This window comes from Terrapene carolina, unplaced genomic scaffold, assembly GCF_002925995.2.
Source record: "Terrapene carolina triunguis isolate 2854851 unplaced genomic scaffold, T_m_triunguis-2.0 Scaffold235, whole genome shotgun sequence".
Taxonomy (NCBI): domain Eukaryota; kingdom Metazoa; phylum Chordata; order Testudines; family Emydidae; genus Terrapene; species Terrapene triunguis.
In genome coordinates this window covers 3,921,420-3,932,932 of record NW_020664586.1, presented here as the reverse complement: position 1 = coordinate 3,932,932, position 11,513 = coordinate 3,921,420, and the positions used below count along the sequence as shown (strand labels likewise).

At 44.1% G+C, this 11,513-nt stretch overlaps 1 protein-coding gene across 1 annotated transcript in view; it reads left to right on the top strand.

Annotated features, from left to right (window-relative positions):
* CACNA2D2 (calcium voltage-gated channel auxiliary subunit alpha2delta 2) overlaps positions 1 to 11,513 on the top strand; it is a 585,144-nt gene that overhangs the window by 12,870 nt on the left and 560,761 nt on the right. The window contains exon 2 of the mRNA XM_026657031.2: positions 9,780 to 9,861. Coding sequence (XP_026512816.1) covers positions 9,780 to 9,861 — 82 coding nt within the window. The remainder of the gene's footprint in view (positions 1 to 9,779; positions 9,862 to 11,513) is intronic.

Here is an 11,513-nt window from a genome sequence, read left to right as displayed (position 1 = left end):
TGTGTGTGTGTGTGTGTGTGTGTGTGTGTGTGTGTGTGTGTGTGTGTTAGGTTGGTAAGCACTGCAAGTGTCTTGGGGTGTCACTCTCTGTGGGAGCATCCTTCCTTCTGAATTGATTGTTGCCTCCTTAAGTGGTATGTCTATGCTGCAAGTAAAGGTATGCCTACTCGTGCTAGCTTTAAGCTAGCTAGCATGGGTAACAACAGTAGTGTAGACGTAGTAGCATGGGCTTCAGAGCTGCCCAAGTACATGCACACTGGGTACGTTCTCCAGTTGCTAGCACGTGCTGCCACATCTACACTATTGTTGTTACCTGTGCTTGCTAGATTAAAGTTAGTGGTATGCCTATCCAGGCTACAGACACACCTTCACTTGCAGTGTAAATGTACACTTTTGAGGCTTGAGCACAGAATTGGGAGTCTGGAATTCCTGGGTTCTAGTCCTGGCTCTGCCTTTGACTGGCTCTGTGGACACGGGCAAGTTACTTAACCTCTGTGCCTCAGTGTTCCCTCTCTGTAAAAACGGGGAGAATAATTACCTGTGTGTTATGGGGATGGTCTAGTTAATGCTGAACAGCTCTGTGACAAGGTTGTCCAATGGCTTTTCCTTTGTAAATGTCACTCAGCCAGAGTCCTTAAGCAGCCCCAGAGTGGGTCTGGCAGATCCGAATCAAGGCAGGGCTGTGGTTGCATCACCTGTTTAAGGCTGCTGAGGTGTTTGGGGGAGGCAGACACAACTTTACCTTTTTTCCCTGCCTTCTCCCCTTCTTCCTTCACTTTGCCTAAGCTCTAAAATGTACAGGAAAGTGGCTTCTTTAAAAGAAAAGACCAGCTGTAGCACTGATCTAGTTCTTCCCCAGGCCTCATAGGGCAAGCTGGGTTTTGTGTTGTCACTGAAGGGAAACTAGATTGTATTCATTTATGGTGTTATGTGAGCCATGTGCTTGAGGTTTGGGGGTCTGTGACCAGCTAATGCTGAAATTTGGCCCCTCATATTATGCAGCACCGATGGATGAGGCTTTATGCTTCCAGAGTCCAGATGTGTGCACCTTACTCTGGTGCTGATTGGATCCAAAGGTACTGGAGGCAGCTCTTGGGCATGAATCATAAAGCACTGAGATAATGGCATAAAGTGCAATCAATTAATTGTTAAAAGTGCTTTTTCTCCTCCTTTTCCCTTGAGTGCATTGCTGAAAAGGAACATCCAACATGCAGCTTCTGGGAACAAGGTAGCCTGCATGTAAAAATGACAGGGTCCTGGATGTTTGGCTATTGAGAGATCCATTGAGTGAGCATCACTAAGTGCTTTATAATAACAATGATTATACCACCCTCTCTCTTTATGCCACTCCTATTGTGGCCCAGGAATTCCTCAAGTGGAGTAATGGTGGCGAGAGGGGTTTTAACTAAACACATATCTAGTGAAAATGGTGCCCAGAAAGCCCTAGAGACGTGTATATAATGTTGTGCCAGTCTACTTCAACCAGCCTAGGAGACGGTGGGTTAATGCAGTTAGAAGCCGAGGAGCAGTGGAAATGGTGTGGCTGAATGTTTCTCGTATCTGTAGGCCCTCACAGAAGAGGTGAATGATACTTTTGCTTGGCCAGGGGTGAAGTTGTAGATGCCAACTTACTTCAGGCCCAGCTCAGCACCAGCTAGCCATCAGGCTTACTGTAACTGAATATTATTGAACCTTTTGAAGGTGACCTGTGTTTTAAAGGCCTAATTAATCACTGCAGAGAGCCCAGTGTAGGTTAGCGGAGACATTAGGGGGAATGACGTAGGGAGTGGCCCTGCAGCATGCTGGGGTCAGGAAGGGGGACCCAACTGGCCTCTACCAGTCCTACTGTCTGTGCTGCTTAATAGCTTTTCACTTTGGAATGTATTTCTTGCCATGATAAGCGTCTTGTGGTAAGATACTCCAGCACAGAGCCGTGATCCCCTTGGTGGGCTCTTTCTAGCCCGGAGTTGTGGCCGTGCTTACAGATCCTGATTTCTATGAGCCCCATTATCTACTCGACAGGGTCTGCCCCACACCCTGTAAACTAGACATTGTGGAAATGAGAGACAAGTGTAAGGTCTGTTTAAAATCGTATTCCAACAGGCAGCGGAGGGTTGTTCCTTACAGTCCATTCCCCAATGTCTGGATCAGTCCAGTTTCTTAAATGAGCCAAGCCAGGGGACTTTTACCATTTTTCTTAGGGGAGACTGTTTGCATTCTCCAATATATTTTCTTCTCAAGAAGTTGTTTCTATGAGGTGTGGAGGATGTTTAGACTCCTCAAGTCTCCTAAGGGCCAATGACCTTCGTCATGTTGGGACCCTGCATAGAAATGGTGGGAACATGGCGATGCAGCTGCATTTTAGCTCTTTTGTGTTTTTTATCATCACATCACCAAGCAGTGTCCAGGTGCCGGGGTGCAAACATTCTGATGGTGAGATGCTGCAGAAGAAGTTGACTCTCAGAACGTGGTTAGGAGATTGTCTGTCTGTCTGTCTGTCTGGACTCTGGTGACAAAGGATGCCAGACTAAGAGCGTCTGAGTTCTTGCCAACTCTGGCTAAGTCGTTCTGATTTGCTTTGCTAGTTCTCCAAGCTGTGGAGCATGTGTTCTGGTCCCCAGCTGGGTGCTGGAATCCCATGAGTTGCTTCGTGGAAGCTGGGACTGCTCTCCTTTGGACAGTTTTGCTTTCCATCTGATGTTTGTTTCCTGGAACAAACAAGAACTGCAATGATCTCCCCCACCCCTCCCTGTCTGCCTCCCAAGAGAGCCATGAATTGTACACAATAAACAAATAAACTAGTGTGTCTGTCATTACATCATAAAGTCAGTTAATTCATGCTGCTCGCAGAAGCTTTGCTAGACCTGTTCTCACCTTGCAGTAGGGGATGGGATCTCTTCAACCCCTCCATCCTCCTCATGGCTGAGAGAGTGGTGAAACAGCCGAGATAGTGGCGGCACAGAGGGAGGTGTTAATGTAAACCATTGTGCACCTAGCTGGTTGAATGGATGGACGTTGTCAGTCATGAGGGCTTGATGGGGAGTGAAAATTACAAGAGGACTTGTTGGGTGAACTTCCTTCAGGCAATAAATAGGCTTTATAAAACTGACACCTGTTCACTTATTTATTAAAGCAGTATCTTGCAGCTCTTCGGTTCTGTTACAGGCTTTAAGAGTTCAAGGGTGTGGTTCCAATCTCACTGTAAAACAGTAGAAACTTGGTGTAACTCCACCAACTTCTGTACAGTTACTCCTGATTTACACTAGTGTAGGTGTGATCAAGGCTTTTGGAAAGGGGAGGAGAGAGAGAGAGAGACTTGCTATTTTGTCATTGGCTTAACTTCTCCGTGCCTTGGCTGAGGATAACCTGCCTTGCACCTCACCTGCATGATTCTGCTCTCACTTAAACAACGGTAACCCAGTGTTGCTACAACATCAGACTCAGGCTCTGAGAGTCTGTGAGGCTTAGTTCTTTCATGGATGAAAAGAACTTTGGGATCCTCAGGTGGAAGAGCTGCAAAATAATGTTGCTAAAATTCCAGTGCCCTTCATGTGATGGCTGCATTTCAAAATGGTCACGTAATGAAGAAACCCACTCTGAGATGGATAGTGACTGGTTTGAGGAGCCCCATGTTGCGATTGCCTTTCCCTCTGCCTCACTGTCTGCAAAAAAGATTTCCTGTGGTGTGCTTTGCTGGTTGGTTTTTTATTACCAAGGCTGTGGGAGTATATATGTGTGTGTGTGTGTGTGTGTGTGAGTTGATGTGATAAAGGGATACATCAATCTTGCGGGGACCCTTCACAGTACCATTAAGTATGGTATTTGCTACATTTGACCGCTTAACTTCTCCTTTTTCTATTGGCCAATCATCTACAAACAGCATGATTTTCTCAAGCCTGTTTTTTAATTTATTCACTGAATTATCCTTTGGCCTCCAGCTTCTCTGCAAAAAAGCTGGTTGTGAGTATTTTATATGCAAAGTTTGAAATTCAAGGTATTTTGACAGGACACATTGATCACATGGTATTGTCTGTTGCCTGATTGGTGGAATGTAACTCTTAGATGGCAAACACTTGAGTTTTCAGGTTCAAAACTCATTTTCCAGGAATATTCTCTCGTATTCCCCATAAAATTGGCTAGTTCTGTGAACATTCCTGCCAGTTATACTTGTTCACTAGACTATTTGTGGTTAACAAATGGAGCACAAATTAAAGTGCTTTTGTTACAAAATGTAATCTAGTATTTGCGGCATTTTGTTCACATCGTTTGCCCAGGTCTAGGTTGCAGGCCCATAAAGCCACCTCCCCAAATTATCCCTCTGATTTTTATTTACTTATTTATTAATTTTTACACCGAGGTCTGGAGGACCCAGCTGAGGTCAAGGCCCCTCTGTGCTAGATGTTGTGTACACACGCATTAAGAGACTGTCTGCTGCAATGAGCTGACAAGACTGAGTGAGAGGGGAAAACAAAGGCACAGAGAGGGGATGTGCCGTGGCTGAGGTGATGCAGCAGGTCAGTGGAAGAGCTGGGAATTCCAGTCCAGGGTTCTATCTAGCAGACCATCCTATCTTCTTAATAGATCTTTCTTCCATTAGATTTCTGGAATTTCTCTCTCCTTCGTCCCCCTGCAAGGTGCTTTATTGTGGGGTTATAGTGGGTGAGTAACATCTTGAGGTGTGGGTGGGTGTATCTATCTACACACACACATACATGCATGTGTGTGTATGAATTGTCCTGGTATTTTTCTCGCCCTTATTCCTGGTAAGCACCTGTGCACATACATGAAATTAACAGGGAGTCATGAAAATGACAGTATGGGAGGCTTGAAAATGACTAGCAGAGTGGCCAGCAATTTCTGTGGCTGTTCTGTTACAAACCAGTACTCTCCAGAAGTCCTGTTCAACAACAATAAATGTTAGGTGATACTTTTTTTTTTCTGGTCGGTAAATATTGGCTTATATAGGGCTTCCTCTTTCAGATATCTAAGAAATGAAGAATGCACACACCTGTGAAGGTAGCTGGAGAATTAAGCATTTTGAAGAATAAGCCAATTAAAAGGGAAAGTTCCTGCACAGCAAAAATTGGACAACACTATAATTAATAACCTTATTAAATAGCGATATTTGGGCATTGAACCAAAACCTAGGAATCATTCTTGGCTGAACACACAGCATTAAGTGTGTATGCTTGTACAAAATACTTTCTGTATAACCCATTGAGCCCTGGGGGAGCATATCCTCTTAACAAGTTGTTTTTCCCCTTGTCCTTTTACATTCTTGAGACCACAAACAAATGGAATTGACCTGGCTTGGTGGCTTGCTTGTGAGTGAGGGCTGCTGTGCAGAAGACCAGCGCTAAGGAATGCAGTCTGTTAAGTGCAGAAATTGGGGGGGGCCTTGGGCCAAGGAAGGGGTGTTCCCTGACTCCACGGGAATTCTCCCAACGAACGCTCCCAGGAATGGTGGTGGTGGCAGCAGCTCAGACGTATTAACCAAAGTCTTCCATGGAGGTATGGGCCCTTGAGAAGCGGGACTGGCTTATGTAAAATGGGAAACTTGCCCTGGGCCCAAACCAGGAATGTCTGGAATAGGAGAGCAGTCAGAAAGGAGATCCACCCCTTTTCTGGAGGAATGTATGTGCAGGTGCAAACTTCTCTGGCTCCCATATAGCGCAGGTTGGACTGCAGCACTGGATGCGTGTGCTAGTGTAAAAAAAAAAAAAAAAAAAAAAAAATTTAGCTCCTCTCTAAACAAAAAATCAAATATGCAGATTATGAAATCAATTAACATTTTTAAAGCTTCCTTTGAGGAGACAATGACAAAGGACGTTGCATGTGTGGGGTTTGTTTGTTTGTTTGTTTATTTATTTATTTATTAAGATTTCTTTATATTCCTTGTTACAAATTTGTACAGCAGGTTATAAATTGTGCAGATGGGGGAGAAAACCACCAAGCACACAACGACCTTTTTTTTTTTTTTTGAGTGTCGGGAATTTGAATTTACACATTGCATCCACACATGGTCAAGGGTCTGCTTTTAGCAGGGACTTAGGTAAGCTGTGCGGGATAGTCTTTAAAGGGGGCGGAGGGTGGGACCATGAGGCAGCCTCACTATGGAATGTTGGTGCCTATCGAGCAACTTGCTCAGTGGTGACCCAAAACTCTTGTCTTTGGGATATCTTCCTCTCCCATATTAATTCACTGGAGAAGGATACTTCAGGCTGCTGGAACTGGAATTAAATTCAGGAAAAGGCTTTAGCACACAGGTCGCAAATGGGACCTTGTGACTGGTAATGCATCTGTGTCAATAGTATCCCAGTAAGTGCAGCGGCCTTGCTGTTTGCTTTATATTTTATTTATACATGCCATTTCACAAGAGCGGTAAGACACTCTGGGCCAAGCATTTCGAGGAATTATTGCTCCTTGAGCCCCGTAACGCCACCTGAGGCGTGCAATAATGGCCTAGAGATGCAATGACTGTCATGTCTTATTGCTTACAGCTTCCATACCAGAGTTGCTTCAAAGTAAAATCTCCATGTGCATAATGGCATATCAGTTTCTTTGCCCTTTTCATCCTTGCTCTAATCCCTTTCTGTAAAATTTCAAGTGGAACAATCACAGAAGCAGGAGGTCAACTGAGATAGAAGAATAGTAATATATTTTTAAATGGTACCTTCCTACCCAGAACATGGCAAGTGTTGTGTGAAGAGGTGATGCCAAATTCTAGGATGTGCCTGGCCTTGAACATTCCTGGTCACCAAAATCACTGGCCCCAAATATTATAGTGATGGCTGCATTTAGAAATCCATAGATATAAACCAGGTCTACACTACAAACTTTTGCTGGTGTAGTAATGTCAGGCAATTATTTTTCTTTGACCATTCAATACTGAAAGAAGCCCTAGTGTAGTCAGTTATACTGGCAAAAAAGTCATTTTGCTGGTATAGCTTGTTTTGTTCAGAGAACTGGCGTAAGCACTCTTTTGCCCATGTAAGCTGCATCCACACTAAGGGAGTTTGTTGGTATAACTACTGGCAAACCTTCTGTAGTGTAAGCCAGTGGTTCTCAACCTTTCCAAACTAATGTACCCCTTTCAGGAGTCTGATTTGTCTTGCATACCCCATGTTTCACTTCACTTGAAAACTACTTGCTTACAAAATCAGACAAAAAAAAATATAAGTGTTACAGCACAGTATTACTGTAAAATTGCTTGCTTTCTCATTTTTTACCATATAATTATAAAAATAAATCATGACCTCCTAGGTTAAGAAACACTGATATAGTATTTAGAGCAGTATAAACAAGTCATTGTCTGTATGAAATTTTAGTTTACTGACTTTGATAGTGCATTTCATGTAGCCCGTTGAAAAACTAGGCAAACATTTAGATGAGTTGCCATACCTCCTGGGGGTACATGTACCCCTTGATAACCACAGGTGCAGGCTAGGCCAGAGATACTTGGATATGGAGATGCTGGTCATGGCTCCAGAGTTAAGGTTCAGTTGAGTTTTGCACTTGAAGCAAAATTCCAACCTTTTTTCTTATGCATGGAAACATACCTTATCTCCGCCCCAAAATGACAGCACTTATCGTTTGGACACAGAATGAATTTTTTGTAGATTTAAGTAACTCAGTTAATTAATTTGAGTTAAAATTAATTTAAAAATTAAGAAAATGAGCACCCCATGTCAGTTTTGTGTGTATGTCTTGAATGATCTTAATAACAGAATAATGTAGATGCCTCAAACTTCCCATATAGTTAGAACTCTCTGAAATCTTGTGCCTTGATGGCACTTGACTTTTTTTTTTGTTAAGGATTAATGGGTACTGGATTAGATGGGCTATAGGTTTCATCTGATATGGCAAGTCCAGTGTTCCTAGAGAGAGATGGGATGGACAGATGCTGTAGGTAGCTAGAATTCAGTGAAAGATGCCAGCTGTGTAAGCTCCTTGGAGGGCTTCTAGAACTTGTAACCCTCCACCTTTAAAACAGCTGTCCGTGCGGCTTTGCTCTCTGCTTCTCAGAGAAAATGTCTGCTGCTTTCTTGCCCATATGCTCCCCTGCCTGCCTTCTCCTCCTCTACCAAACTCCTGAGGGCAAAAATCATAGCGTCACCTGCTTTAGAACATTAGACCAGTTTAATCATAGAGATGGGGTTTTCAGCATGATTAATTCTGTAAACTTGGATTGTGCAGCTATACCAGCCTTCTGTTGGCAGCCTCCTGTGTAATGTTAACAATTGACAAGAGCTCCACCTGCGTGAATAACATGGGTGTCTGCCGGACCAGATTCCTGTCCTCCTTAGGTGCCTCCACTCCAGGTGTTTACAAGTGGTGCTTCTGCTCTAAAAGAGAAGCTCTGTGTGTGTGTGTGTGGGGGGGGGGGGGGGGGGTTTCTCTAGAATTTGTGCCTAATGGAAATACATATTGGCCCAAGGCTGACAATCATTAGACTGTAAAATACAGTACTACAATCCTCTTATAAACTCATAAGTTGGGTTTCCCCATCTCTTGTCCTTGCAGAGAAGCTAGTTTGGTTCAGTGGCAGCAGGGCTGTAGCGTGCGTGTGTAAAGCCCTGATCTGGGGGAATTTTTTCTGGATTTAAAATGGGCCAAGGCTGATAGCTCTATTGCTTTCTGCCCTCTCCACTGCATGATCCTATTTGCTGTGAGGCTGGCTTCCTACTTTCCATTACTGGCCTCAGTTTCGTCTACTCCTCTTTGGCTCCTTTTTCTGATGCAGCACTTAGAGATAAAAGGTGCCATGGGAAGAGCACTGAAAATAATAATAATTGGGATGTAGACAAGCCAGCAGCACTTTTCCAGGCCAGGTGGGAGATTTGACTTTTGCATGGCCAGGAATTAAAGAAGTCAGGGAAGCTCATTAAAAGCAGAGGAGGATTAAAAGCTGTGGATTTGAAGAGTGGTGGTGTTGTTACAACTATATCTATCTATCTATCTTTTTTTTTTTTTTTTTTTGGGTGGAGGGGCGAGTATGGAGTGTGCTGTGGACAAATGCAGGCTTTCCAGCAATGGGAACTCTTGCCATAAAGTGATCTGTACAGAGGAGTGACACGGTGTAGTCCATGCTGCAGCTTCCCATTCTGGTCAAGTAACCCAAGAGGCAGCTTTGCCAATAACTTCTCCTCAGACCTGGCAGCACCACCTCTTATGGGAGTGAGAAATATTGGGGCTGCTTATTAGCTGAGCCCTGGGATTCTCCTGATCCAATATTAGGCTCCCAAGTGTGTCAAATGCTGTCTTGTGGCCTTGCAATCATATAAATTAACATTGGAAAAGCCCTATTATAGCCTAGAGTCCATTCCCTTGCTGGGGCAGGGCATAGTCCCCTGCCGGAAGACATGGCTGATCCTGAACTGGTTCTACGGGTGTTCTTGGCCAAACAGTCCTGCAGGAGCGATAAACTGTTCTCCATAGCAAAAGCCAAGTACTGAGCCACCCAGGCCTTGAATAGTCCCTTTGGAGTTGCATGATTCTTTCTCTCTTGCTTAGTAAAAGGGCGAAAAGAGGCACTTTGCAATTTCTATTTTGCCTACCCACCCCTTTCCCTTTCCTTTGTGTGTAAACTTAAAAATCCTGAAGCCCCAGCCATTACTCTAAGGGCAGACGTTCTTGGTATTCTGCCCACATCTGGCACTGCAGAAACAGAGCGCAGTAAACTTAGCTGTGGGCACCGATTTCCTTCCTCCCCCTTCGACTAGCCTGCTGATCTAATTGTCAGGGCTCTGACTCTGTGCGTCTCTCTCCCCCTCCTGCAGGATGCAGTACTGGACCAGAAGGCTGGAGCAGGAGATTGATGGAGTGATGAGGCTATTCGGTGGTGTCCAGCAGCTCAGAGGGGTAAGCTGTCTCTCTTGCCCTCTGTTTCCTTCCTTGTGGCACTGAGCAGCTCTCCTATTCTAGAGAAGCTGCCTGCGTGACCGCTTGTAATAAGTCACCATCTCTCTGTGTGCAGGGTCGTGGCTGCCTGTGCCTCTGATTGCTAGTCAGTTTGATGCATTTATCCAGTGTGCATGTGTGTTTTGTATCCATCTACCTGGGTTTCTATATGGCTGCACGTGACTGTTATCTCAACACTTCGTTGTGTTCTTTCCCTGTACTGCACAGCATACACACACTAAATCCAGCTGTTTGTGCTGCCAAAGAGAGACAGTGCTCATATTCGCCTTGTAAATTTAAACTCTCACTCTTAAAACAGGCTGCATAATCTAGAATAATCTGAGTGGTTGGTTTGCATCTAAATACCATAATGAAACGTGGTGATTTTTAGTTGGCAAATAACAATCTGCTTCCCCGTGTACAGGTGTTCACAAATAAAACACCATCGCAGAGGCCCCTGTTTCCTCACCCTTCTGTTCCTCATTGTCCAGCTAAGCTGAGAAGCCAGGGACTGAATGGTCTGTGGCAGCAGAACTCCCTCCTCGTTCCTGGAAGTGATTCCTCCAAGTCCGAATTGGGGTAGTGAAAGGGAAGCCTGCCCTATTTCTGCCCATGCTGTACCGGCACTATGGAGAGAGAGAGAGAGGGGGGACTTCAGTCTCTAGGGCCTCCTTTCCCTCCTTTTCCCAACACTTCCACCCTCACCTTATTAGTTATTTTAAATGGAATAATCTGAAATAAATATTGAAACACTGGAGGTGTAAAAAGCAACAAAGTCTGTGGCACCTTATAGACTAACAGACGTATTGGAGCATAAGTTTTCGTGGGTGAATATCCACTGTGTCTGACGAAGTGGGTATTCACCCACGAAAGCTTATGCTCCAATACGTCTGTTAGTCTATAAGGTGCCACAGGATTCTTAGTCTGGATCTGTAAAAAGCAACAAACACGGCTACCCCTCCGATACTGGAGGTGTGAGGATCCTAAAGACATCAGGCTCTTGCAGCATGCTAGATATATTGCTCCACCACTACAAAGCAATATGTAGTATATTTGTGTCTGAATCTTTCATTTACACTGGTTTAAAACAGGTGCAACTCCTTTGTTTTGACAGCAGTTACTCTAGTTTCCTACCATTGACTTTGTGGCCTTGTCTAAATGCAGAAGTTGCACTGATTTAAATTTAAATTGTTTTTTAAAAGGATTGAGTTAAACAGGTGCAAAACCCCATGTAGACGTTCTTCATTTGGTTTATTTCAGGTTAGCTTAAATCACTACTATTTGACTTAGGCTAAATGGATATAGGCCAGGTTTATATTCATTTAAGAGCGACCACATCACCTTTTGACTCAGTTTAAGTAAACAAGTTTTAAAATCATGCTGTTAGTTAAATTGGGACAACTTTGCTTATAGACAAGCTCTCAGATCAGAACTGGGCTCTTGGTGTTGAGCTACCAGCACATCCTGTATAGGGTTAGACATCTATATGGTTGGTTGTGTGTGTGGAGACACAATGGACAACATGCTCTTCAGAAGAGCACCTAGGAAGGACCACTACTTAGTTCCACATCTGCGACCGCGCATTCATATAATTTATTCTCCTTTTGCTTTTT